General features: G+C 41.7%; 1 protein-coding gene across 6 annotated transcripts in view; it reads left to right on the top strand.

Moving 5' to 3' along the window:
• The window catches only part of cbfb (core-binding factor subunit beta), a 33,625-nt gene extending 9,593 nt beyond the window's left edge, over positions 1–24,032 (top strand). For 2 of the 6 annotated variants that reach the window (XM_071538423.1, XM_071538418.1), the window contains 3 exons: positions 12,780–12,896; positions 13,109–13,204; positions 19,808–24,032. In XM_071538423.1, the coding sequence (XP_071394524.1) occupies positions 12,780–12,896; positions 13,109–13,204; positions 19,808–19,879 (285 nt within the window). In that variant the 3' untranslated portion in view covers positions 19,880–24,032. Of the gene's footprint in view, positions 1–12,779; positions 12,897–13,108; positions 13,205–14,311; positions 14,380–19,807 lie in introns of all 6 variants that reach the window. The other 4 variants (XM_071538420.1, XM_071538421.1, XM_071538419.1 and 1 more) reach the window with 4 other exon arrangements.
• Positions 24,033–27,280: the final 3,248 nt, after the last annotated feature.

Raw genomic sequence — 27,280 nt, 5'->3', positions numbered from 1 at the left:
GTGTGTGTGTTTGTGTGTGTGTGTGTGTGTGAGAGTGAGAGTGTGTGAGCGCACACACACAGTAGAAAGCTGAAGTACAGGCTCTCAGTGTCGTTGCAGCCTAATGGGAGCCAGCTGTGGACTAGGTTAATTTTAGTGTTAGCGGCTAACTTGCTAGCAAACATTAACCCTATCTTAGACAGTTAATTCTAGCATTAGCGGCTTGCTTGCTAGCGTTAGCCTTAATTTCAGCAGACTACTGTTCTTTCTTTTGTGTTTTAGAAGCTTGCTTTTCAGTCATTTGCGTCATGTTTGTTTTACCTGGGCGTTTCGTTTTTGCAGCTGAATATAAAACTGCCCACCAAATGTTTTAAAAGTCTCTAAACTGCTAGCATGCAGAACCAAGCATTGAGAGGGCAAAGTGAGAGACAAGCACTTATTTTCAGTATTTTCATGATAAATGTATTTTCACATGTTAATTTATGTTTAAGTTGTGTCTGAAAGGTTGGTTTTATCTTTATTGCGTGAGGAAGATATGCTAACAGTATATTAGCATCACATGGTCTTACTTTTGAGAAACACGAAATACTACATGACAGATAATATAACAAACAATTTTACAGGTTAGCAGATATTTGGAGTTTATAGTTTACAATTCAAAGTAGACTATATATGCAGGGTATGCAAAATGTGCATTGTTGGCGCTCCACATTATTAGATTTACACAGCAGATGAGCATGTGGGCATCGCTAGCTGTTCATATTATCAGATGTAGCCTACATACTGAAGAACATGTGTTACGAAATCTGTCTAGGCGTGCAAATGTGCATTGTAAGCTATTTACATGATCAAGTTTTCAGATGGAGGTAAAATGTGCACAGAAATGTGTCCAGAACACGCAAATATACATTGTTAGCTATGCGCCATAGCAAGTTATGGTGCTTTTTAAAGAATAGTAGGCTACAGACTCGATTCTTTATATTGCAGAAATATTGAACGTCTAACTATTTTTTTCCCCTGAATGCATATATAACTTTTTGACACTGACATGATCAGTTGCTCATCAGTTTAATTTCGGCCCTTGAGATTTGCATATAGTGTGCTTTCATGTGAAATTAAATTCTTTCTCTTTAATCCCCACCCAGATTCCTCACCGGTGCTTCCCTCTTGTCAGCAACAGTTTTGGCATTCTTTCATTAACACAATCATCAATCACAGTTTACCTGTCCATCCACACCCATGATTAATGTTTGCATATTGCTCACTGTGCCTCTTCTCCCTTCCTTCTCCCTTTCGTCCATTTCTTGTCATCTACGGTGTTTGATATGGCTTCCTTTGTATTGAGAAACCTCACTGACCTGCTTCTAGTTTCCTTGAGGTAAAACAGATACTGGCCTTTCCTTCCTTCCTGTGCTTCACTCCATTCCTCCATTGCCTGACCACCTCCTCTGTGTATGTACGTATGTGTGTGTGTGTGTGTGTGTGTGTGTGTGTGTGTGTGTGTGTGTGTGCGTGTGTGTGTGTTTCCCTGTCTTTCTGTCTCTTTGTCTCTCACTTATACCAACTCACAGGTATACATGCTCACACATCGACAGACCAACATGCTTTCACTCTTTTATCTGTGTGTGTGTGTGTGTGTGTGTGTGCGTGTGTGTGTGTGGTGTATGTGTGTGTGCGTGCGCACACCCAGATATTACAGTGTATTTGCTCTGAGGATGTGACTCTAGACTGAGGCCGATACCACAGGAATTACACTGCAGTAGTTTCAATGTTGAAGGTTGTTCTTCTGGTCAGTGTGTGTGTGTGTGTGTGTGTGTGTGTGTGTGTGTGTGTGTGTGTGTGTGTGTGCGTGTGTGCAGGGGGGTAAGAGCACCACATGTTGTCGAGCATGGTGGCGCCAGACTGATTGCTCAGACTTACACACAAACATGCACATGTATACACTCAAAAACACACACATAAACACACACATAAACACATATACAGTAAACAAAAACTAAGACAGAGTGAGAGAGTGAAAAGAAGCAGAGAGAGAGAGAGAGAGTAAGATTAGTAGTTGTAGAGGAAGAGTAAATGAGAAGCAGACGAGTGTCAACTAGATGATGGAGGAGGATGGGCTGGTAGGGAAGAGCTCACACACAAAAACACATGCATGCACACACAGTAACGTTTGGCCAGGTCACTCAGTATTTTTTTTGTTAGAGTATTGTAATGGCGTCCTATGGCAGCTGATTTCACTGATCAGCACACCTTCAACCAGAGAGGAGGAACTAATCAGTGCAATCAACTGGTGTGGTGATCGGTTGGAATGAAAACCTGCAGACTTTTAGCCCGGGATGCAGTGGAGGGTAAACCCACCTAACCTTCTTTTGATTTGTGGAACGAGTTCACACACCTTTCTAGGCTGACATCAATCTTTCCATTCATAGTATACATCACAGTACATTGTGTCAAACTAACGTAGGTTATATGACGATAAGAACTTTTAAAGAAAAACTACATAAATTATAATTTTTCTTTCTGTTAGTGGTTGTTTGCCTGATAACGATCAAAGGCCAGAGGTCATTTACCACCTTTTTATTTCCTACTTCTCTGCTCTTGGCCCTCCATGTGACATGATTAGGGGATAAAAATGATGCTAGGTTATTCAGAGTTCACAGAAAATATGGCAAATATGGACACAGCCATTGCTGACGTTTTTTACATACTTTATTGCACTTTGCAGCACTGTTGCTCCACCCTTGAAAGAACTGATTAGAAACTCAAGCAGTACTGTGCAGTACAGATGCAGGGTAGAGGGACTGGTACAATGGCTACCATGTGTACAGTGCTAAACAGAACTGGGTAAAATTGTATTTGCAGTAACCACCTTAGTGTTTGTTATAACCACCGTGGCAGACCAGATGGGTGGGGTTTAAAAGTAGTCAGTGATAGAAAAGTACATTAAAACTGACTTTCAAAAACTGTGATTGTCTAACTCCACCCATCTGGTCCTCTAAGCAAGTTCGAAACCAATACTAAAACTGATTTTCAAATACTATTTGATCCATGTCTGGTAAGTACTGTACATTTAGGGACCCATTCAGATGTGCCTGCAGCTTCAGCTCCTAAGCCAGTCTTTGGAAACCAGTGCTTTAGGTCAGTGGGGTCACAGTGTTTGCAGTTGCTCACAGAACTGAAGGTAAAGGTCGACCTTACAGATGCCAGCTGTTAACATGGCTGCTTAAGTTACTTCCTTTAACTGAATATTGGTAAAATAGTTTCACTACCTGCCAGGAAAATTAACATCATCATCATCATCATCATCATCATCATCATGTTGAGATTTTTTACACTTCATGTATTGGATGCCTATCATGATCCCAAAGAATTGTGGGATAGTAAAGTTGTGACTGGGGTCAAAACATTTGGAATTGTTCACATATCTCAGGATAAAGTTTGACCTTGCAGATGGATGTAATCACACACACACTCACACATACACACACACACACACACACACACACACACACACACACACACACACTTGATGTTGATATGCATGTGATAGAGGAGAGTGTTGGTGGCTTGAAGCTGATGGCTGAATTAGAGGAAAACTTAGGTGTCAGATAATAGATGATTTTTTAGAAGTGTGCGTGTGTGTGTGTGTGTGTGTGTGTGCGTACTGGTGTGGTGTCATGTTTCCCCCTAAACGGAAGCTGCTCCATCGGTGCGTGACTTGTCAGTGACATCATCAAAGCCAGACCACTAATTGGTTCCCTCTGCTACCGCTGCTGCGTACGAGCGAGACAGAGTGTGTGTGGGTGTGTGTTACTGCACATGGGTACGTTCATGCATTTGTGTGCTTGTGTGTGTGCATACGTTTCTACATCTTGTACATCTAAGCATGGTGGCTGCTCAACAGATTTGAATGAAGCTTGGTACTCTTTCATTTGAATCGGCATAAGTCAACTTTTCCTTTGTGTGTCTGCTAGTTACCAGAAGTTAGTGCACCGCAAAGCCTCCTCCCTACACACACACACACACACACACACACACACAACTGTCTCCTCCCACAGGGTTTCATATTTCCTGCTCCGGGCCGTAGATCAATGACCACACCCACTCCCATAATGCACTGCAGCACCCACACAGACAGGGTCCTCTGTTTATGTGCCCTTTGTGTCTGTGTGTGTTTTATGTCAGTATCATGCATCTGTGTGTGTGTGTCGAAGTGTGTTTGGCTCTTTGTGTGTGTACTGGGGAGAGGCAGAGAGAGAGAGAGAGAGAGAGAGAGAGAGAGAGAGAGAGAGAGGACGGTCAGACTGGTGTGAAATCCAGCATGTGTGTGTCACCTCCATTCCTCTATTCTTAGTCCTGTCTTCCAGTAACTGTCTGCTGAACTGGACTGAGCTCACCTGGACTTCTCTGGGTTTTCTTGTGTGTTCAAATGTCCTTATAAGGATAGGAAGATGAGGAAAACCCTCTTAATTGAAGACTTAAGAGACCACTCTTCACTTCTTTAAGGGGCTAGTGTGTGTGTTTGTCAGTACATGCGGGGTCTTTATTTCTAAAGACTAAATCTTAAATCAAAAGGAACAGAAGATATGATTATCAATGCTTGACACAAAGGTCACATAGAGTATCATTGATTTCTGCCTGTTTAGATTTGAAAATATGATCTTTTGTGCGAGCCTGTCTTTTTCTTATTTCTTTTCTTTCAATCACATTTTTCCCTCCATCCTAACTTTCTTTCTTTCATTCTCTCTCTCTCTCTCTCTCTCTCTCTCTCTCTCTCTCTCTCTCTCTCTCTCTCTCTCTCTCTCTCTCTGGTTTTGTAACTCTATCTGCATCCTGTGTGTGGATTTGCATGATATTTCCATGCCCAGGAACAAACAGTGGTCTGGACCTCCGGTGCTCACTGAAAGGACTTTGCATAGCATTGATGCACAATTATGTGACTGCAGGCAGTTAGAGACACAGACAGGGCTGGGGCCAAAGCCCTCCATTCACAGATGACCCATTGACCCATGATCAATGAGTCTGTAATAAGATAAGATAAGAATTTTGAACATAGAACAACTAATTTTTCTGACCTCTCTTCCAGTCTCTCATATCTGGTTTCTATCCAGTAAAGCAGAAATGCCATGAAAGTGTTTTTAAAACAATGTATTTGATTCCAGCCTTGGTGTATGGAGCCATATGTCATGCTGTGTTGGTGTATGTGGTGTCCCATGTTGCAGAGTTATAATTATAGGGTAAGAAAGCAGAAGAAGAGATAGTGGGCACGCATTGGGGAGTACCTTACTATTATAGTTCTGTCCCTTTAGCAGGTGGTGTGTGTGTGTGTGTGTGTGTATACCTTTGTAGTCATTATGTGCAGAGAATTTAGTCTTAACTTTGGATTTATACACAGCAGTTTATGTACTTTCCCAGTCCATGGAAGGTCCTCACAATGTGGCGGTCTGTCTGTCTGTCTGAGTATGTGTACATTTGTTTGTGTGTGTGTGTGTGTGTGTGTGCCAGACAATAGGCCGGTAGACGTTAGGGAGTATTCAGTCTGGGATTAAGAACAGAAGGCCAGTAACGTGCTTTATCTCCACCTGCTTCTGTCACACCTGACACACACACACACACACACACACACACACACACACACACACACTGGGTACACCCTCTCACTCCACTCCCTCTCATTCTCTCTCTCTCTCTCTCTCTCTCTGTTTTTGTCCCTTGCTATTTATCTGTCTACAGTTGACTCTCTCTGCACCACTTTCTCTATTCATCTCTCACTCTGTTTTCCATCTCACTTGTTTTTCTCTCAGCTTATTTCTCTTGCCTATCTCTCTTCCTTTGTGTCTCCCTCACTTGTGGCAAGGAAACACCTACCAACACAACTACCACAAACTACCTTTCTCCCTCAACCAATACACCATCTCTGTCTCTCTCACTGTCAGGCTCTCTCTCGTCCTCTCAATCCACAGATCCTTAGATTCATCCAGTCTTAGATTATTTAAATGTAAGGCCTTACAAAATATGAAAAAATGAAATTATATATTGGTATCGATAGATTTTTCCCATTTCTCGTACCACCCGTTTAGCTCTCTTTATTCTTAAATTCTAAAATTAAAGTCTTAAATTGAATTCCAGGTAGAAAATAAAGTTCTTAAATGTGGTTTGTGTGGGAACCTGCGGATACCCTGATCTCTCTCTCTCTCTCTGTCTCTCTTTCCCCGTTTTCATGATCTCTCTCTCTCTCTCTCTCCGTTTTACCCTCCCTTCATGGTTTGTGTCCTTTTCTGCCAGTAAGATGACAACATGTCATCCATGCTGTTGTCGTGTTCAGTGTTCAAGTCATTATATGTCTGTTGTTGGCTGTGAAAGAGCCACTGTGTGTCAGTCTGTGAGCTCTGGGGGGTGGGGGGTGGGGGGTGGGGGGGGGGCATGAATCAGGAATGATTAATCCGGGAGGCACTTGGGTGCCATATTGTCCTGGAGGCTTTGCTAATGCTGTCTGCTCTCTCTTTTTTCTCCATGCTTTTTGCTTGATTGCTTACTTGAAAGTGCTCCTTTCTGGGATGGAGGACTTGTATTTGATGGTTGGTATTAGATGGTATTAGAATACAAATCCTCCTCTCTGCCATGGTCTGGTCCAGATTACAGGAAGGAAGGAAGGGAAGAAAGAAAGAAAGAAAGAAAGAAAGAAAGGAAGAAAGAAAGAAAGAAAGAAAGAAAGTAGAGCTGCAACGATTAATTTATTAGCTGTCAACTATTAAATTAATCGGCAAAAAACTCTCTGATTCCAGCTTCTTAAATGTGAATATTTTCTGGTTTCTTTACTCCTCTATGACAGTAAACTGAATATCTTTGGGTTGTGGACAAAACAAGACATTTGAGGACGTCATCTTGGGCTTTGGGAAACACTGATTGACATTTTTCACTATTTTCTGACATTTTATAGACCAAACTAATCGATTAATCGAGAAAATAATCGACAGATTAATCGACAATGAAAATAATCGTTAGTTGCAGCCCTAAAAGAAAGAAAGAAAGAAAGAAAGAGGGAAGAAAGCTTGATTAAGCAGAAAGAGACAGTGAGAGAAAACAACAGAGAGCATGAGGTGTCCATGAGTGGCTGCTGACTCACACACACACACACACACACACACACATACACACACACACACATACACACACACATACACACACACTGAGTGATGTTTAGTGTTTGAATATAACGGACACACGCAGCCTCTCAGACGCTCTGACAGTCACTGATGCAACATTCTTCTGGATAATAACATAATTACTGCTGTAAATCAGTTGTTGCCTCCAGCTTAGACACCACACACACACGCGCACACGCACACACACACACACACACACACACACACACACACACACGTAGACTGATACCCACGAGGTGTGTGAACACAATGGGCATCTGTGTTTTCAGCCCTGTGAGTGTGGCTAAGCAGCCTGTCCGCCTCTCCCACACTACGCTTTGGGCACACACACATACGCACACACACACACACACACACACACACACACATTCAAACAAACAAGAAGCACAAAGACCCAAACATGTCTCTTTTTATTCCTCCGTCACCGCCCCTCTTTCTCTCCGTCTTCTTTTTCTCTCTTAAATACACTCTCTTCTTCACTTCTTCCGACCTGTGTGTGTGTTTCAGTGTGTGTGTGTGTGTGTGTGTGTGTGTGTGTGCCAGTGGGCAGTTGTGCTGACTAGATGGTTGGCACCAGGCTGAATGAGAGGCGCTGTGCCAACACATCCTTCTACATCTGCGTCACACACTGTCTGCCAACGCACTCTCTCTTTTTCTCTCTCTCACTCATGCACACACACACACACACACACACGCACACAGTAGGCACAGCTTAGCTTGGAGTGCTTGGACTTTACTACTAGAACTTTAAATCTAGAGAGAGAGAGAGAGAGAAAGAGAGACAGAGAAAGCAAGAGAGAGACAGAAAGAGAGTCCACATGCATCCACACCAGTAAAACAGCTTTGCTATTGTGATTGTTCAGCAATGGTTTCCATGTAGGACTGAAATGTTGGGGGTCAAGGCAAGAATAAGTTCAGCTTTGCACCTCCAAGGACAGCTGTGTCTGTGCAATGAATGCAAGTAAAAAATGATTCACAGTGATTCACAGGACTGAAGCCAGGTTGCATAACATCGCTTTTGGGTGAAAACCTCGTCAGCTTTTCAGGAACTATGAAAAACAGCCTTGTTTTCATGCATTTTTGACTTCATCCAGTGGGGTTTTGTATGGGTTTCATCAGCCCAAGAGTCATAGAAATCTCCTCAAACCACAGAAGACCACGTAATCTTTCAGTTGAAGTTAAAACATTCAAATCAGCAGAATCGGAGTTTACGAGGCTTTCGCGCAACAACGCCGATAACGCCGACACTGTTTCGATACACTCAACTCGTCTGTCTGAAGATGCATGGGGAATTAGCAGGGTTCGGTCAGTCCTGGGTGGTGTGTGTGTGTGTGTGTGTGTGTGTGTGTGTGTGTGACCATGCTTTGGAGTAAGGGGTAGTGGAGTTTGGAGAGCTATTGGTGTGATTGCCATTTTTGCCATGTGGACCGTGCCAATATTTCCAGAAAAACATCATCAAAAGATCTATAGCAGCCAGTTAGAGAATGCATAAGAATGACTGTATTAGTCATAGGTTTCACTCTTACTTCCCCACCTACAGAGTGGGGGCAGTGATACAACTCAATACAACAACACAAATCCTCCCATATGGGACTAAATCAGGCTTATCTGAACTGAACGCCAGGCTTAACTTGCACCCAGTTTTACAGCTAGTCTGAATTTCCACTGCAGTTCACCCTGCTTCCTTTCTTATTCACAGTGTGCTTCTGTGTGAGAGAGTTCTCCTGTGTGTGTGTGTGTGTGTGTGTGTGTGTGTGTGTGTGCATGTGAGGGGAAAATATGGAGAAACGGCCCAACCACAGACTTCCTCTGAGAGAGAGAGCCATGTCAAACCCCCACATCCATTTACTGACACACACACACACACACACGTACACACACATATATTTTCCCTGTCAAGCCCAATGAAGCATTCTTATAAAAGCGCCGTGCAGCCACACAGATGTGGAAGCCATCTCTCTTTCTCTCTCTCTCTCTCTCTCTCTCTCTCACTCACACACACACACACACACACACACACACACACACACACAGAGTCACAAAAACCCACGTTCTCTCGGGGTGCGGTCTCCCCAGCAGCCCCAGTGCAGTGTGGGTAGTTGTGGTAAAAGAGGTCCCTGTGAGAGGCTGTCCAAAAATAGCCTGAGTAAAAATGCAGGAACGTGGAGCTTGTCCTGTATCACACAGAAAAATCTAGTCGTCTGTGTGTGTGTGTGTGAGTGTGTGTGTGTTTGACTTTGTTAATTTATTCCTAAATAGTTGTTTACTCAGATAAAAATACCACGTAAAAACTCCTCCGTGTATGCCCACACTGGGAAAAACACTCTCTCTCTGTCTGTCTCCTCTCTTTCTTTTCTCTGTCTTTCTGCCTCTCTGTTTCTTCCCCATGGTAAACAATGTTGTGGGAAAGTGGAAGACACTGAAAGAGAGAGAGAAAGAAATGAGAAAGTTAGAAGATAGTTCATTCACTCTGCATATATATACCATGTCTTTCATCACGTGTTTGGCTGAATGACAAGTTCAGACAGCTCCGGTTGATGCAACTCATTGTTTAGGGAAGTATGGGAGCATGTGTGTGTGTGTGTGTGTGTGTGTGTGCCATTTAACTGCATGTGTAACTAGATGTCCACATAACCTCCATACTCACTGTCAGTAAGCTAGGATGTGTATTTTCTCAGTCCCAGTATTTCTGTCAAAGTTGGTGGTCCATATTTAGTGGTCCCAATACAGTACAATGTTTTATTCACTCTAGGTCACATTGATTAAAAATACTTTGGCAAAGTAACATAGCCAGTGGTTTTTAGATAAAAGTCTCTCCAGAATAATTGCGTGGGCATCATGAAGGAACGTAATGAAGTTAAAGGAACAGTTCACCCCAAAATGAAAATTCAGTACTACTACAATTCTACTCAGCCACATGTCAGTCAAAACTCCAACTATAAAACTATCTATCAAACACTATAATAGACCTTTTATGCTCCAAAAAAGCAATTTCTAGAAACAAAAAGCATTGTCAGGGAGGAAAATCTAGGAGATAATGAAGTAAATGTTGCACTTTTGGATCGTTTAGCTACAAAACACTTGGATTACGCTGCACAAGCTGTTTGGAGACATTTGATGGACATTTTTAACTTCAGTGGAGTTTCGGCTGACATGTATATAATTGAGTATAATTGTTTTGGGGTGAACTACTCCTTTAACAGCATTTCTTTTCTAGCCAGAAACATCTGAGCTCAGCCACACAGCACAGCAGCGTAATGCCCTACCTGCTGCAGCTGAGAACCACCCAAATACAAACAGAGAGAGAAACCTAAACAGGGAAATGGTTCTGTGTGATCCCGCCTACAGACATACACATTCCCCTGCCTGTCCCTCACATCATGCCAACACACACACACACACACATACACACACTCGCATATTTGGTGGTTACATTGCTGGCTTCTTGGCACTCAGCCATCGCGATATAGCAAACCCAGGAATCCAGAGAGAGACGCGGCCTGACGTTGCTCCGCCTGTCAGTCTGACGCTGTAGACTGGGTTTATTTGTGCTGCTCGCTGTATAGGAGAGGGTGTGTGTGTGTCTGTGTGTGTGTGTGTGTGTTGGGGGGGCAGTCTAAAGGCTATAAACACTTGTAGTCTCCTCATTAACACTCCACTTTCTCCCCCTCTGTTTCTCCCTCTCATCTAAGGACAGACAAAATAAACTCCACACAAGGTCAGAAAGAGACACACATGCTCTCATAATGGAAAAAACAACAGACAGGAATTGTGTAGAAAACTTACTGTTGACTGACGTTACTGAATGTCGTTCAGCTCTAATTTCTGTTTATTATCAGGCTTGATTGAAGATACTTAAGTATTGTCCCGACAAAGGAATGTTTTTCAGGTTTTTTTACTGGCTTGGCACAAAGGTTATGGCCCTCCCATTCCTGATATAGTGTTTGTTTTAGTTTTTAAGTTAGGTTTATTTAAATGTTATACTCAATGAAAATCGCTTTAGATAAGACAATTTTAGCTGCCAGTGTGAATAGGGCCTTTGAACCCACAGGACCTGTGCAGTGGCTGTAAAATGAACACACACACACAGACACACACGCGCGCACACAAAGAAGTAGAGGGAGAAAATGTGTTTAAGCAAATGATTTTTTTTTTTGATCACTTTGGCTCTGCTCAGTCCAATACAAACACTCACTTTTCCGCTAATACCGGCCTGACAGCCAGCAATAACACACACACACACACACACACACACACACACACACACACACACACACACACACACACACAGATCCCTGCACTTACATGCTTGTATGCCATCAAATGCACTCATTCCTCAGAGCCATGCAGAACACACTCAGCCAGACTTAGGAATATGTGTGTATATGTATGTATGTGTGTGTGCGTGTGTGTGTGTGTGTGTGTGTGTGTGTGTGTGTGTGTGATGTACTAGTCTAATGCTCACTTGTACTAGAGAGGGTTTGACGTAGTTAGTGGTTTACTCCTTCACACCAGTTAGACCGGGGGGGGGGTCCATCTACCAAACACAGTGCTTTTCATTATTCTGGAGAACCAGCTGATGGTTTCTGGCTGGGGATTTCTAACTTTATATGAAGCTACAGGCTATATTAAGCTGCCGGAGCTCTTCCCAAGGCCCCGCAATCAAAGATCAGCTGATATTGTTGTTTTCCAGTCTGGGTCGCGACTCAAAGTCATGGGAAACCGAAAAATGGGTTCCCAAATGATTGTGGAGGAACAGCAGATGGTTTTTTTCTGCAAAGCTAACTGTCATGTTGGCTGGACACAGCTTTCACCAACCACTGCAATATAAAAGGTTGAATAAAACACTATGTAAGTGGGTTGGTACCGTACTGCCTACACCAGAGGTTCTTACACCGAGAACCAAGGGGAATAAATGTGTCTGTATATGTATCTGTCATAAATTATCTTCATAGTTATTTGTGCTATGAGGCACCACAGTAGAATAGGGGGGAATAAATCCTGTCATCCTATCAGAATGAAATTTTATATGTTGAATATGTAGACAAATGCAAACACTTTTTGTATTAAGACTTTATTTATTTTGGTTTTATCATATTCAAATTACTAATACTTCATTAAGAAAATTGCAAATTTGCATATTTTTTTTCTCAGTTGATGAAATCAGAGTATATTTCCCTGTTTAGTTCTACTGGATAAGTAAATAGTTGGTAATTTACAGAGGGAAATTCAAAAATATATATATTTTTTATGACTTATTTACAAAAATGTATATGGCAAAAAACGCAGATTTTTTGCAATTGTTTTTTTCCTGTAAAATACCTCAAAAAATAGAAATGAAAAAAAGAAAAGAAAATATATATATATACATATATATATATATGTATATGCTGCTGTGAATTAGCAGCTTTTTGTGCATATAATAATTAATTAATGTTTTTTTTTTGTTTTTCTGTTTATTTTAAAAACAAAAGGTGGCAGTACATCCACTAGTCTGTGTTCAGTGTAGCTGACAACTCCGTCACATCTAGTTAGAAAGACTATGCTTCTTAGTATTTCTGAAATGCACAGCTGACATACCTCCCCCTCTCTCTCTCTCTCTCTCACTCTCTCTGTCCCTCTGCATATCTCCAGGTCCATTTAAAGGCTCCTATGATCCTGAATGGGGTGTGTGTGATCTGGAAAGGCTGGATAGACCTACAGAGGCTGGATGGGATGGGCTTCCTGGAGTATGACGACGAGCGGGCGCAGGTAACACACACCGGGACGGACCCACACGCAACACACACACACGCGTGATAGTGATACCTTTCTCTCATCATCAACAAACTCATCTCTTCAGGTATTTCTTCACCTCCCTATGTTCATCTGTTCATCTTCTCTTCCCTAAATCACATCTCTCTCTCTCTCTCTCTCTCCCTCCCTCCCTCCCTCTCTTTCTCTCTCTCTCTCTCTCTCCGCAGCACGAGGACGCTCTGGCCCAGGCGGCGTTCGAAGAGGCTCGACGCAGAACCAGAGACTTTGAGGACAGAGACCGGTCACACAGAGAGGACCTGGAGGTGAGCGGGCCTGGGACCAGTGTGGGGCTGAAGGTGGCCTTAATGTTAATGGAGGAGTGATGCTAGTCTGCCACCTCAGAGGGGGACAAGGGGATTTATTCTATTAATGGAATAAGTAGAGCTCCAACTGTAACAGTGCTGCATTTAGGGTCTCATGACTACACTTACCCTACTGGAAATTTGCACATCATATTTTTGGATTTGTTTCATTTTTCTATTTCATATACCTTCTCAAAGCATCTTCAAAAACAGCACAAATTGCACTCAGGCAAACTGCAGTTTCACAATAAAATTTTGAATAATGGCAAATTTCTGATGAGCTTTCCACTATTATTAAATTTGTTGTAGATGATAACAGATGGTAATGGAGTTTGTAACACAAGTTTTCAGCAAATATGCCTTGAATTTGATCCACATTTGCCATCAGCTTGTCATATTTGTGAGTTTATATTTAATATGCACCATGTTAGAGAAGAGTATTGAAAAAAAAATACCACGCTAATCAAGCAACAAGTCAAATTTCCAGTAGGATCTTCTATGCTTTAGCGCTTGGGGTGGCTAAGGGTGTGACGTGTGGTTGTGTGTTTCCACATTTTTTTTTCCTCTAAGTATACTAGTTACTGTTTGTACTGTAGGTTTAGTGCATGATCAGTTTGACCATAAATCTAATCAAATAATTGATTTGATTTGATATTACTGAAGTATTGAATGACTGATTCAAGTTTATCAGGTGTCCCAAAAGCCTTAGAAGGGAAAGTAGTTTGTTGTGCCATCGATTATAGAAAAAAATTGAAGATTGTAGAAATTGAAACACACTACATTGCCTTCCGTTCAATGTTTAATAAAATGTAAATCCTCTAGAAATCAATTCTTTAATTGCGTTGTCATTTAATGCAATATCCTCGTTCACAAATATGTGCTTTTTTCAATATCATATATAGACAAAAATTCAGATTCACAAATGTATATGCTAATGCTAATTTATATGCTAATTTTGTAACTGTCCCGGAGACAAACTCACTTTCCCAGCAAGGCTTTGGGGAGATCAGAAGAATCCTTCCTAAGTTGACGCCCTAAGAATGAACCCCAAATTGTTTATTTTTTTAGGACCCTGTGGTTTCTAAAATCTGGGACTGATGACACACACAGACAGACAGCCAGCAGAAAAGAACAGGGTCTGTGTCCTCCACTTCTCACTATCTATCACACTGTCATGCACTAAACCACCCTGCGTGTGTGTGTGCGTGTGTGTGTGTGTGTGTGTGTGCATGTGTGGTGTATGTGCCCACCTGTGTTCATTTACTTGCGTTGCCGCGCGTGTTTGTCTATGATGATATTTCTGTGTGTGTGTGTGTGTGTGTGTGTGTGTGTGTGTTCATGAATGAAAGTTCCCACTAGCATGTGCATGCAGTTTTGATATATTTATTGAATGACCTGTTTCTGTGAGAGAGAGAGAGAGAAAGAGAGAGAGAGAGAGAGAGAGATACATGACCATTTCATAACTATTTCGTCGAATGACATTGTACACACACACACACACACACACACACACACACACACGCACATCAAGACCTACCACAGCTTTGCAGCACATGGTCCTGCAAACGAAGAAAGAGAAAAAGAAAGGGAGTGACCGAGCGAAGGAGGAGGAGGAGGGAGAGAGAGAGAGAAACACAGACTTAAAGAGAAAGAGAGAAAGAGACAGGAAGAAAGAAAGCGAGGCAGTAAATGAAGGTCGTCTTTCATCTCGCTGATCTCATGTTTCTTCCCTGAAGCTCTCAGAGAAAAAGAACCCTGTGTCTCCTGCTGAATCAATATTCTAATAACTACCATCACTTTCCCTTCAAAGTCTTTGATAATATATAAACAAAAGGCATTTGGCGTTAAAAATTGAAACTGTAAAACAATAGGCCAGGAAATACTGCGAATCACTCTCCTATCGCAATGTCCGTATGAATCATATTTTAAGATAAAATGATGAGAGGCAACAATCACAGTAACACCCTGCTGCCTTGCTGTGGATCGTACGATGGGTGTGTTCGACTGGCGCTGCTGAATGGCTGCACAGATTCAGCCTCTGCATTTCTGTGGTCTAAACTTGCGGTCTAAAACTCCACCTCTCTTGCTTTAACTCTCTCTATCTAGTCAGCTTGCTATCTAGTCATCTGTCTATCGCTCTCTGCTGTCTCTCCTCCTCTCTGTCTCTCTCTCTCTAGCTGCGATTCAAAGATAACAGAGGGATCAGACAGACAGACGGATACAGAAAGTCCGTGAATTTCTTTGGAATTAACGGCAGATATGGTGTTTCTTTATAGAGGTAGAAGTTATTCCGCCTTCACAGACGTCATGCATTTGTAAAAGCGTATTTTGCTATTCTTTCTTAAGTTTGTTCTCTAGAAAATGGTCTCATGAAAGCAGGGTTGGGGGAAGGTGTTGCGGGGAGACGGAGGGAGAGACTAGAGAACAAACGCATCAATAATAGAAGACCGGGCCAGGAGACGAAGGGATGCAAAAGGGGGACATTGCACGGCGAACGACAGATGAGAGAGGATAACAGAGAGAGAGAGAACAGGATATGAGAAAGAGGGATATAGTACATTGGGAAGAGGGGGACAACATGCAGATGTATTATAGGCGTGAAATTCTCTTTTTACTGCATGCAATGTGTATGAGCAGAACTTTTCTTTTCCTCTCTTTTCTCTCTTTTGGTGTTATGGGTTTTTTTTAAAGGCCGAAGTCGCCGTAGACTATATGTTGTGCCGATATTCAACATCTTTAAATTCACATTTTCATGCCCCAAAAAAATACATGTATTCAGAATTCAAAACTCCCCCAGAATTGTGTTTTTTTTTTCAGGGTGGAAAAGCCTCTCAAACAGCATTCAGACCATCATGGGACACTAAAACTCACACTGAAACCCAGACTAATGAAATATTTTATGGTTAGCAGCTCTTTAATGCAGGATGACCCACTGCACCTATTCAACGGCAGGGAAACTCTGGGATAGATCACTGCCTCTAAATGAAGAATTAATTTAGAAAAAAAAAATCGTAATTGAAATTGAAGACAGTAAAATTTCATTGCAGGTTTTACAGGTTTTTATGCAGCTGTGGTCACGGAGGAACCTCCATATTTAATAAAAATTTGCCAATACATCAGTTGTAACCCTAGTGGACACTGTAGTATTAATGTGCTAATGACTTCTACCATTATAATACTGTAATATTAAGCAGGAGAGAATGGGAGACTTTTGCAATGGCTGTTAGGCTCCTATACAGAAAATGGAGGGGATCAATATAAATCTTTTCTGTTAGGGGAAAACCATGTCACTACAAATGTATTGGTATTTCCACTTGCTCTCTATGGGTTGACTAGGTAGGTAGGTGTTTTTCCCCCTCCATCTCTGAAACCTTGTCTTTTTAACAGATACAAGGTTTTCATCAAAAAGCACTGATACGCCAGTCATTCAGGGTCAGTAGGTAGCTGTCACAATGACAGATAGAGAGGCAGTGTAGGGAGAATAAATGTTCCTTTTAACTCCACTACACACACACACACACACACACACACACACACACACTCACAAGTGCTCAGCAGAAGGAGATTAGGTGGTGAATGATGAGCCGACACTGAAAGCATTAATATATCATTAGTATTGATCGCCATCAGACCCCCTGCCTTGCCTTAGACACACACACAAACACACACACACACAAACACACACACATATAAACATGCCTGCATTCACACACACACACATATACACAAACACTGTACAGATACAGTTCAGGCACGTATGAACACAAACTCGCAGGCACAGCACATCTGCACTCTGTCACACAACACCCACCCACCCACCCACACACACACACACACACACACACACACACACACATTTCTCCAGTATTGAGTTGTGGTTAAGCAGCCTATAGTGGCCCAGCAGGCTACCATCTGTGTGTGGATCAATAGAGAAAGCTCTCCAGCCCTTATGATTAGCAAAAACCACTCCCTTCCAGCAAGACAAACACTACAGGGATGAAGGCCGCGACACAGCAGAAACACTGATGGGTATTTTGGCCCCAGTTATGAACAGCCTTAGTTTTACATCATATTCTATTAGCTTGAAGCCCTCTGTTTACATTTCACATTTACATATTTCACAGACAGGCTTTTATATCGTTTGTTTTCACGTCATCTTGTATTCATCTCATTGGCATGTATTTATTCATGTGAAGAAATATATCTGTTTAAATGCCAGTAAGATTTCATCATCCACGTTGTCCGTGGCTGAAGGGGTTTAGTCTCTTTCCAACCTCACAATAGCATTCACTCATGGTATCATAGAGAGTTGAATCCATATTTTTTGCAAAAATGAATACGTTTCTCCCAAAGCCAGAAACCGGACAATTCATCCTCTAATCGGTTTTGTCATCAGAAGACACTTTATGGAGCTGCATGTAGGATCATCACATGTTTCTTTGAGCTTTTACATTTAAAGTAATAACCCGCAACATTTTCTTATAGATAAATGTCAGTTTTGCTACTCTCTATCACCGATTGATAACACAATCGGGACTCAACCTATTTCCAGTTCATGAAAGCTTTTCCATTGTCTGTTCTAAACAGCTGGTGTCTGGTAGCTCTTTCCTGGGGAAAAATCCACAAGAAGTGACGCGTTTTACATTTCCAGCAGCAACAACAGATTGTTTGTTTGGGATAAAAATCATGAGCAGCTATAGCCAGCATGACTGAACAGACAAAGAAAAGAGAAACTCAAGCTGCATCAACAGAAAATCCAAGGAGAAAGACGTCATAGTACTGGACACACTGTTTGATTGACAGGTGATCTCTGGGAAGAGCAGTGCAGAAACACCACAGCAAACTATTCGCAAAAATATTGCCAAAATAAAAAGAGAAGAGGATCTCACAGATTAAACAAACATTTCTGAACTATAAAATGTAGCTGCATCCTTGGAAAAAAAACCTAGTACAGTCATAGCTCCAACGAAGTCGGTCTTATATTCATTAACAGCAGCAGCCCCAGAAAGTATCGTTTGATACTTTCACACATTTGCATCTTCTCTGTCTTGTCTGAAGCTTGGGGAAAGATCTGCAACTGGTGGTAATATATTTTAGGAAATCTTTCATTTTCAAAGCAGCCTTTGAATCATGCCGTCTAGATTGAAATCCGCTTTTTAAAGACGGTAGGTAAGATCAAAATAAACTCACAGACAGGGGCAGACAGAGACAGAGACACACACACAAACACAGACAGTTTTGTGTGGGACAATTAGACTGGAGTTGCCCGGGGCAGGTTCATTGTCAGCTCCACTTTGATCTCCAATCAAGTAATTATAATCGAACCACACATGAATATTTGATAATTAAAGTTACAGAAAGCTCTTCAGAGGAGACAGACGGATATTGGAGTCAGTCTGGCTAGGAGGAGTCAAAATGGTAGTATGACATATGTGTGTGTGTGTGTGTGTGTGTGTTACGATGCTATTATGGTGAGTCATTGAGATCACAACTACATGCCACTTGAACTAAGCAACCCCTTTACTATCTTTCTGTCTACATTTCTGTCTGCTCTCTCTCTCTCTCTCTCTCTCTCTCTTTCGCTCAATCCCACAGCTATCTATGTTGGATGAGAGAGAGATTTAAGTGTAGACACATAACCAGATGTATCTTTTACAGCCAGACCAGGTCACGCCGATGGCACGCACAGACACACACACACACACACACACACACTCACACACACACACACGTGACCGAGTCATGAAATATATTTAAAAGTCTTGTCATGTTGACGGCTTCTAATGATGACCTAATGATCCACTAGCTGGCTGGCTGACTGCGTGCATGCGTATGTGTGTGTGTGTGTATATATGTGTACACGTGTGTGTGTTTATTTGTGTGTCAGACAACCTGTATGTCTGCCAGTTTATCTGTCTGTCTGCCTCTCTGCCTGTCTGTCTGCCTGCTCCCCTGACTAAAATATCAACAGAAGTAAACTTTATAAACAGCAGAAGTTGACAGCTGTGTTATTATGAAGCTCTCTGGCTCCCTCTAGTGAAAATACAAGGAACTGCAGTGGTTTGTTGAGGGGCTTTTTCAACCCAGGATCCAAACTGAGAGCATTTATTTTCACCTTTGGACTCTCCTCACAAACAATTTGATAGCAAACCCTTTAGGCAAATTATTAGTTTACTGGGTAATGTTGGAGTAACAGCTCATTCCTGCCAAAGCAAACTATCATTGAACCTCATAACTGGAATTGAGACTGGTATAGATATAGATTCATAACTTTTTGATGTGTTTGAATGCAGTGATAAGGTTACCTTTCAAACATAAAATTACTCTCATGTGAGGATTTTCCTATTAAAAATAGAAAGTTAAATACTGCTGTTCTTTTCATTAATTTATGGTAAATCTTATTGTGCTGCTACTAGTTGAAAATCTGTACTTAATTTCTCTATCTCTCTCTTATCCCTCTCTCTATCCTTGACATTTCCTTCTCCCTGCCTTCTCATCCCTCTGTTCCCCCCTCTCCTCTCCTCTCCTCCCCTCTCTCCTCCTTCCATCCCTCTCTCTCCTCAGTCCAGACGACAGCAGGACCCCAGCCCTGGCTCAAACATGGCCAACGCTGACGTGGAACACAAGATGCGCTGAGGAGGACGAGGAAGAGGAGTGTAGGGGGAGGAGGGAGAGGAGGCCGGGGCTGGAGTCCATTCACTTTCAATGCAATCAACAGCAAAAAATGCAGACCGAAACTGCAATAGTCCAACATTTGTTCACTGCTGTTTCTTAACAGGTTTGATATGACGATCTTCGCATGCCGAACATTTTTTTCAGTGTTTGAATTGAGAAGAAAATCAACTTCCTGAATTGATTGAATTGAAAGTGAACCCAGCCCTAGAGGAGGAGGAGGAGGATTAATGAAACCGCAGGCCTGGGCAAAAAAGTACTTGAATACATTTCAATACTGAGAAAAAAGGCTAGGGAAAATAAAGAACATTAACAGTGCCTGGATAGGTTTCAAGCAGAGAAACGGTTGATTTAGCATTATCGTGCAAGTCACAAATCAAGACAGCAATATGTAATCAGTCTTTCAAATATATAAAGTACAAATCAAGTAGTTCAAATACATCTCTGAATGTTGATTTTTTTTGCCCAGGCCTGAAAGGATTTGATGGATTCAAGAACCAAAAGTGTATTTTCTATTAACACAAGATGTTGAAATTGGGGGGAGGAGGGGAGAAAAGGGGGAACAGGTCATAAATGGGAAGTGGAGGAGGAAAGACAGAAGCTAGACGAGGTAGGAGAGAGAGAGAGAGGAAGGGACAGAGCCACGAGAGAGATTAGATGATAGGGTTGGGGTCAGGGGGTGGGCTTGTTGGTCTGGATTACCAGGGTGCACGCATCTGAAAAGTGAGGTGTTGACAATTTTGGACAAATGATTCTGCATTGTGTAACACTTCACGTTTGTGAACATGCCCCTGTTAACCCCGACTACACATAGCTCTCTTCCTGAAACCTGCTGTTTTCTGAGACCAAAGTTCACTTTGCTGGGAAGGGAGGAAGGGAGGGAGGGATGAGGAGAGAGACAAGGGGAGGGAAAGATGGAGAGGGATAAGAGAAGGAGAAATTGTATCGAGGGAGGGCGTCCATTTTAAAGAGCGGGGGAAAGAGTTTTGCCAGGTTGCATACTATGGTGGCTAATATGTTGTTGCCCTCTCTCTAGAGGTAAGAAGTATTTGCTGTAATATATTTGAATGCCCTCTGAAGCATCACCATGGTGACATGCCCAGCATCCTAAAAGCCAGTTAGCCGTAGAATCACAAGTTACTTAGCAACAACATTGAGGCAGGATGGTGGAGTCAACAGAGACAACTGCAGCGGACGAACTCTGTCTGGAAATTAGGTGGAAAAGATTTTTTTTTTTTTTGTTGTTTTTTTGGGGGGGGGGTGGGGGGATGGGTGTGTGAAAAGGATCGATCCAAATGGCCTTTGTCTTCCGAGGGGTTTTGCACTATGTGATCCAGTCAGTCTTGTTCCCCACATGGCTTTCCCTTGCATGAAACCAAACGCAGGCCTACCTATGTTCCTATGTTCTTTGTTGTTCCCTATGCAGCCTATTTATCGCGCTAGCTCTCTCTTTACAACGCTTTGAAAAGGAAGGAATAACAGGGTGATTCAAGACTATTTCAAGCCATTTTAAAGGCCGAAATTTGGGTATGCTTTTTGGCCTGGGACCCAAATTGAGTAAATTTCTCTTGTTCTGGGACCCAGGCTCATTACAGCATACTAGTATTCCAATGGATACCACACCAGACACAAGCCGCTTTTTAACAAATAGATTTGAAGGCATTTTAATTTGTACCTGACACATATGTCATTTCTGCTTCAGAAAATCTGGATTTCAATTAATTTTGTGATCACTTCAGGTCAAATCTAGTTAGCATCCATCCATCCATCTATCTATCAATCACCCAGATATTCCTCATCATTAAAGCACTGTAAAAGCCTAAATGCAGTCTAAATATTATTCCCTATCCTGTTACAGCACTATTGTAATGAAACGGTATGTTTTGTTATCTTATCATTTTGTTTGTGTGAAAGTCATGATGTTTACTTTTTATATTACTTACCACCTCTATCTATATGTATTCGTTTTTGTTCATCTTTAGGCTTTGTTTTGAGCTAGAAGTAGCAGCAGTAGATTATGTAAAGTTGAGTTAAAAATGACAAAATGTCTCCAGAAATGGGGGATTTTGAGGACTTGCTTTTGTTTTTGTTGTTTTTTGTGTTCTTTTTAATGTTCTTTTAGTTCATTTCATTTCCTGTATTATCTAGTGCAGGAGTTTCATTTTGAAGCTTTTTTTTTTTTGAGAAAATCCACTTTCTGAGTTGAATACATTGAATGTGGATTGACTCAAGCCCTGTTATTACATTAATGTTTTTATATTGTGCAACTAGAAGCTCATTTCATTTTCCAGTGTGTTTTACGCTCAGTGCATTCAACGGTTTTATTATTATTATTATAACCAAGAAAAATCTTTTGTTCAACAGAGGCTTCTTGCTTTTCTTTCTTTAGTCTGAATTGTTTTAAAATGAGGCATCATCTTTTCAAAAATTAAGAAAAACAGATGATTTTATCCCATTGACATCAATGCATTTTACAATGCATCTGTGGTTTGGCTTGGTCCAGAGTCAAGACAGATTGTGTTTGTTTGCTAACAATGTTAGCTGTAAATTACAATAATAAATGAAAATCAATGGACAAGACAAACTTGATGTCGATATGAAATCCAGGCTGATTTTCCAACAATGATGCAATTAGTTCTACAGACAGATCATATAATTTTCCAAGTGCCCTAAACTAAATTACTGTTTGAACTGTTATAGTACCAAAGTTGCTATTCCATAGCCTCATAAATCGAAACTCACACGGTCTCATGTGGCTCACAGTGCTAGCTGTTCCAGCCAAATCATCAAGATCAGGGTATGATTCACTGTGATGTGTGGTGGATTGTTGTTGTCTAGGCTGAGGATGCTATTGTTATGTTGAAAGGTCAAGCAGATGAGACAGAGTAGTGAAGTGGAAGTGCATTAAAGACTTTAAATGAGACAAATGGGTAGAGAGACTGAGGTGTAGAACATTGAGTCATAGTTCTACATCCTGGTTCCTTAAATGATGGGTTGGGATCCAAGATGAGGCTCAGGCTTATTGCTGGGGAGAACTGACAAACATTTGTAGCTGATATGTTCATGTATGTCATGAGGCTGTGACTGACTGACTTATTGACTAGTAATTGTTCATTTGGATCCTGTGTAGAAAAGGTTTCAGGAGTCCAGATGTACAGACCTGGGACTTGGGAATCTATTATTGAAATAGTGTAAACTGTGGTGCAAACTGTTCAATACATCGTCAAATACTGTTACCCAGGTGCTAAGATCGGTGGGGATTGAATGTGAGTGTTGGACCGATAGAGGGGAGGATCAGGTGGACAGTCAGAGGCATTGGGGTTGGGTTGCTTTTGCCTGGGGAGCCAAGGCTTTCTGCGTATTTTTGGAAATCTGCAAGTCAGGGGATTAATAAATGTTTTGGCATATTGAGGTTATGTCTGCACCATGGCTAGAAGATGAAGTGAGTTGCCAGAATGGTTGATCAGCTATAGAGCTGGGTTTCACAAAACAATCTTAGAGCTAACACCACCTGTGGTTCATCCCATGAAATTTTCCAAATCCATAGAAAGCACCACGACTCTTGTTCAATCTTGAAAAATATTTCTTTATTCATTAACATGGTAAAAAGGGTTTAGGGTTAAGAAAAGAAAAATACCTCAAATGCATGAAAATGTTTATCAAATTTCTAGGTTATAGTTCAGAAAAGTGACCACAGTGTGCCACCCTGTGCCCAGTGCACCCACTCAGTATACCATTATGTCATTATTTAGATGGTTCCCTATGTATACACCTTAGTCGACACTCCACCTCTCCATTCTCTTAATGCAGGCATTAAGGCAAGAAATAAATCACAAACTGTCTACAAGTTTCATCACCTTTTCCTTCCTTTTTTTAATAAATTGTTTATTTTCTTATTTGTTTAAGTTATTTATACTTTGGTTTTATTTAGTGACCCAATGAAGAACTCTGTCTGTGATATTTAGTGGCTTGTACACACTCTCAAAGATTCTCTTTCCTGAAGAACGTGTGGTCTTTCTTTCCCTCTGTTTTAGGGTTGCGCTTGTCTTCTTGGAGGGAACTGAAATCTGAAATGTTCAATCTGAAATGTTTGATTTTTTCATAATAAACGTATGAATCCTCATATTTGTTTCTGTTCTTTACACTGAAATAAAGAAGCAAGGCAATTCAGTTTAATTTAATGTAATTTTTCCCTTAATATTAACCTATTTTATTAAACTTACCTACATTCGTTGTCCCAGCAGTTAACTTAATTCAGCTTGAAACAGTAAATTAAATCAAATTTTACATTTTTGAATTTACACATGATCTCGATTTATGATTTGCCCGTTAATTGTCATACATGTTGGAACCATTCTTTCGTTCAGCCATAAGCATTAATTACCCTACTCAGAAGGTGGCACTAATTACACTTAATGCCAATATAATCCCTATGCTGATGTTTGTTTTTTTTATCAAAATGTGACACAGCCAATCTCTGTCCTTCAGATTTTTCTGAACAAGTTTAACCTTATTGTCATGTGTATTAGAAAAAATACAAAAGGAAGTGATGGTTTCCATACCCTCCACTTTCTCCCAGTCCTCACTTCAGTGCCAGCCAGAGAGACTTCAGGGGTCGGGGGACTTAGGGATCCTGGATTCCCTGTAACATAAGTCAGTTTAAGTCACGTTTATTTGTATAGCCTTAATTGCAGTTACAGTCTCAAAGAGCTTCACAACACACACATGATGAAACAATAAATGAAAATGACACCCCCCAATCTTAGACTCTCAGTGAGAACAGGCTCCCTTGATTGAAAGTTTCTCTTGGAACTTCCATAGCTGATTCTGGGTTCTTTATCACGGAAAAACAATGAAAAACTGCAATTGCAAATGCAAAGAAAAAATATATGGAATATGGAAGAAATCTTGGGAAGGGCTACACAGATAGCAATTACCACTAGTCTATACCACTTTTTGTGCATGGTGGGGAGCTTCATCTTCTTCTTCTGCCCATACAAAGTGATCCTGTTCAGGCTTTGTGTCAAGCTCAGCCACCAGCAGAAGTAGTGAATGATCTCCCCCTCAAAGCCCTTGACAAAAGACAGCGGGACTTCATACGGTACAGACCACAGGATCTGTGGGAGGATGACGTGCTGGTAAATCCAGGCCATGAATTTGCCTGGTAGCCCAGATTTATCCACTACCACCAACCATGACTCTAGCTCCTAATTAGTCACCCAGATAGATGCTACATCAGGGTGTAGTCAAATGTCTTGATAGGTTTCACTGAGACCCCTGCTGGGGGCCACAAGGAGAAAAAGGTGTCACCTACCTTTCCCGTGCCCAAGTGATGACCTTCTCAAAGCTCTGGAGGATCCATCTGGCACCTGTCACTAATCTAAACATCACTGTGATATCATTCATGAACACTCTGATGGAAGGCTGTTGGATGCCAGATTTGATCAGAGGGACACTCCACTTCTGCTGACTTGACCAGCATGTTTTACCAGGGACAGGGTGCAGATCCAATGCTGTTTCCATTGTCTTGCGATGTGTGGACCTGTAGGCACTGGTGATATCCAGCAATAGCACAGCCAGGTTTCTTTTGTCTTCCTGTGACTCTGATCAGCTGAGTGATCACTTCTGTGTGCTCAATACACCCTGGCAACTTTGGGATTCCACCGTTCTACACTGAAAAGTCAATGTAAGATTTCTTCAGGAGGTACTGGGTCAAGCATTGGGCAACAAGGTTGAAAAAATATCTTTCCTTTGATGCTGCAGCAAGAGAGCCTGAACTGCTCCATGGGCATTGAGTTATCTACCAGTGGAATCAGACACCCTCCAAACCTCCACTTCCACTGTTGGGTGCCTTCCCCAGGTTACCGTCAGAATTGGAACTGGTGTAGGGTTTGGGCCACCTATTCAGGCGCCTCTTTAGGTGTTATAGGGCATTCTACTTCAAGGAACTTGGTCTTGCAGCCTTGATAACCTCCTGGATCTTCTTCTAGCAGGGTTCCTTGCTGTTGAGCTCAGTGGTTTGGTCCTGATGGGTGTATCATGGAAATGGAGCACCCCAAGATCTGCTCCCCTGTGGCATCAGTGTAGGTGTTATGGAGGTGATGGTTGATCTCTCTTTGGAGCAGGCATGTCACCACTGTGTCTCTGTCCAAGCAGTGATTTCTCTCTCTCTTCCTCACCTCCTAGGTGATGGGCTTGTTCCTCAGAATGCCTGTGTAAACTGAAGATGCCAGGGACTGCAGATGAAAACTAGCCTGTACGGCTAAATCTGGCACTTTTACATGATGTACTTAAGTACTCATGTTAATTAATGTGCATTGTCCCTTCTTAAATAAATAAACAAACAAACAAACAAGATCCATCAGGCCTTGTCTTCTTCCTCAGGATGCCCTTTGCCGGTGCATCCATCTTTTCTTCTTTCATTTCATTGAACTGCCACTCTAAGGACTTGGGCTCCTGCCTTAGTTTTTGCCCCCCTACAGGGGTTCTGGTTGCTTGCTTATCCTCTGCACCAAAGCTTTCTCTGCTTGGTACTGAACTCAGTGATGGGTGAAGCTTCTGGGTACTGTATGACTCCAGGCCTGGCTTGCATCTCAACAAGGATGGTTCCTGTGCCACAGTCACCACATTTCATTCTGGCCTGATGGATCTTCACTTTACATGGGTAGTTTCCTGCAGATCCATCTGACTGGGGTTAGATGCAGGTTGGGTTGATGACCGTTGCTTCCCTGGTTGCCATCTCTCTGCTGAATTTGAGCTGTCAACACTCTAGACACCCTTGCCCCCCATGTGACCCAACTCGATTAGTCTCCTCTCTGCAGTGTCTGTGGTGTTTTTAATGAGTATTTGTTTATATTTATTACAATGCATTCAACCAGAGAATATTGTGTGATGAATTACAAATGCAATAGCAGACTTGCATTAGCCTATTGTATTTTTGCAATCTGGTGGAATCTCACAATAGCCTACTACAAATGGATTTAGATAGTTGTCATGTTGTTCAGGCAATGGGCAGGCATTATGACCATAATGATGCCGTTGCTGACAGGCTAACTTTAACTTAAACTGATTAGGCTAATACTTAAATTTATCACAGGATCCCCAAGAGGGTTAGCTTAATGGTGCAATAATATCGCAGGTCGGTGTGTGACGCCAAAAAACAAACTTAATGTCCTACAAACACATTATTTTAACACAATTAGGATGCAATGACTCTAATTTTCACCCAAAGCATTATGAACACCCAACAGCTTCGGCTTGGTCAACTGTGTCAGCTGACAGAAACGTCATCACGTCAACCCAGAGCATGCGTCGAACACAGGAAGTTGAATTATCAGCTGATACAGCTGGCTGTTGTTGATGCTT

Source organism: Centroberyx affinis, unplaced genomic scaffold, assembly GCF_046629955.1.
Source record: "Centroberyx affinis isolate AG114_WGS23_722 - 3 ecotype Tasmania unplaced genomic scaffold, CSIRO-AGI_Caff_v1 ptg003272l_1, whole genome shotgun sequence".
NCBI classification, from domain to species: Eukaryota; Metazoa; Chordata; class Actinopteri; order Beryciformes; family Berycidae; genus Centroberyx; species Centroberyx affinis.
The sequence above is the reverse complement of the archived record's forward strand: the minus strand, read 5'-3'. Positions and strand labels throughout refer to the sequence as shown.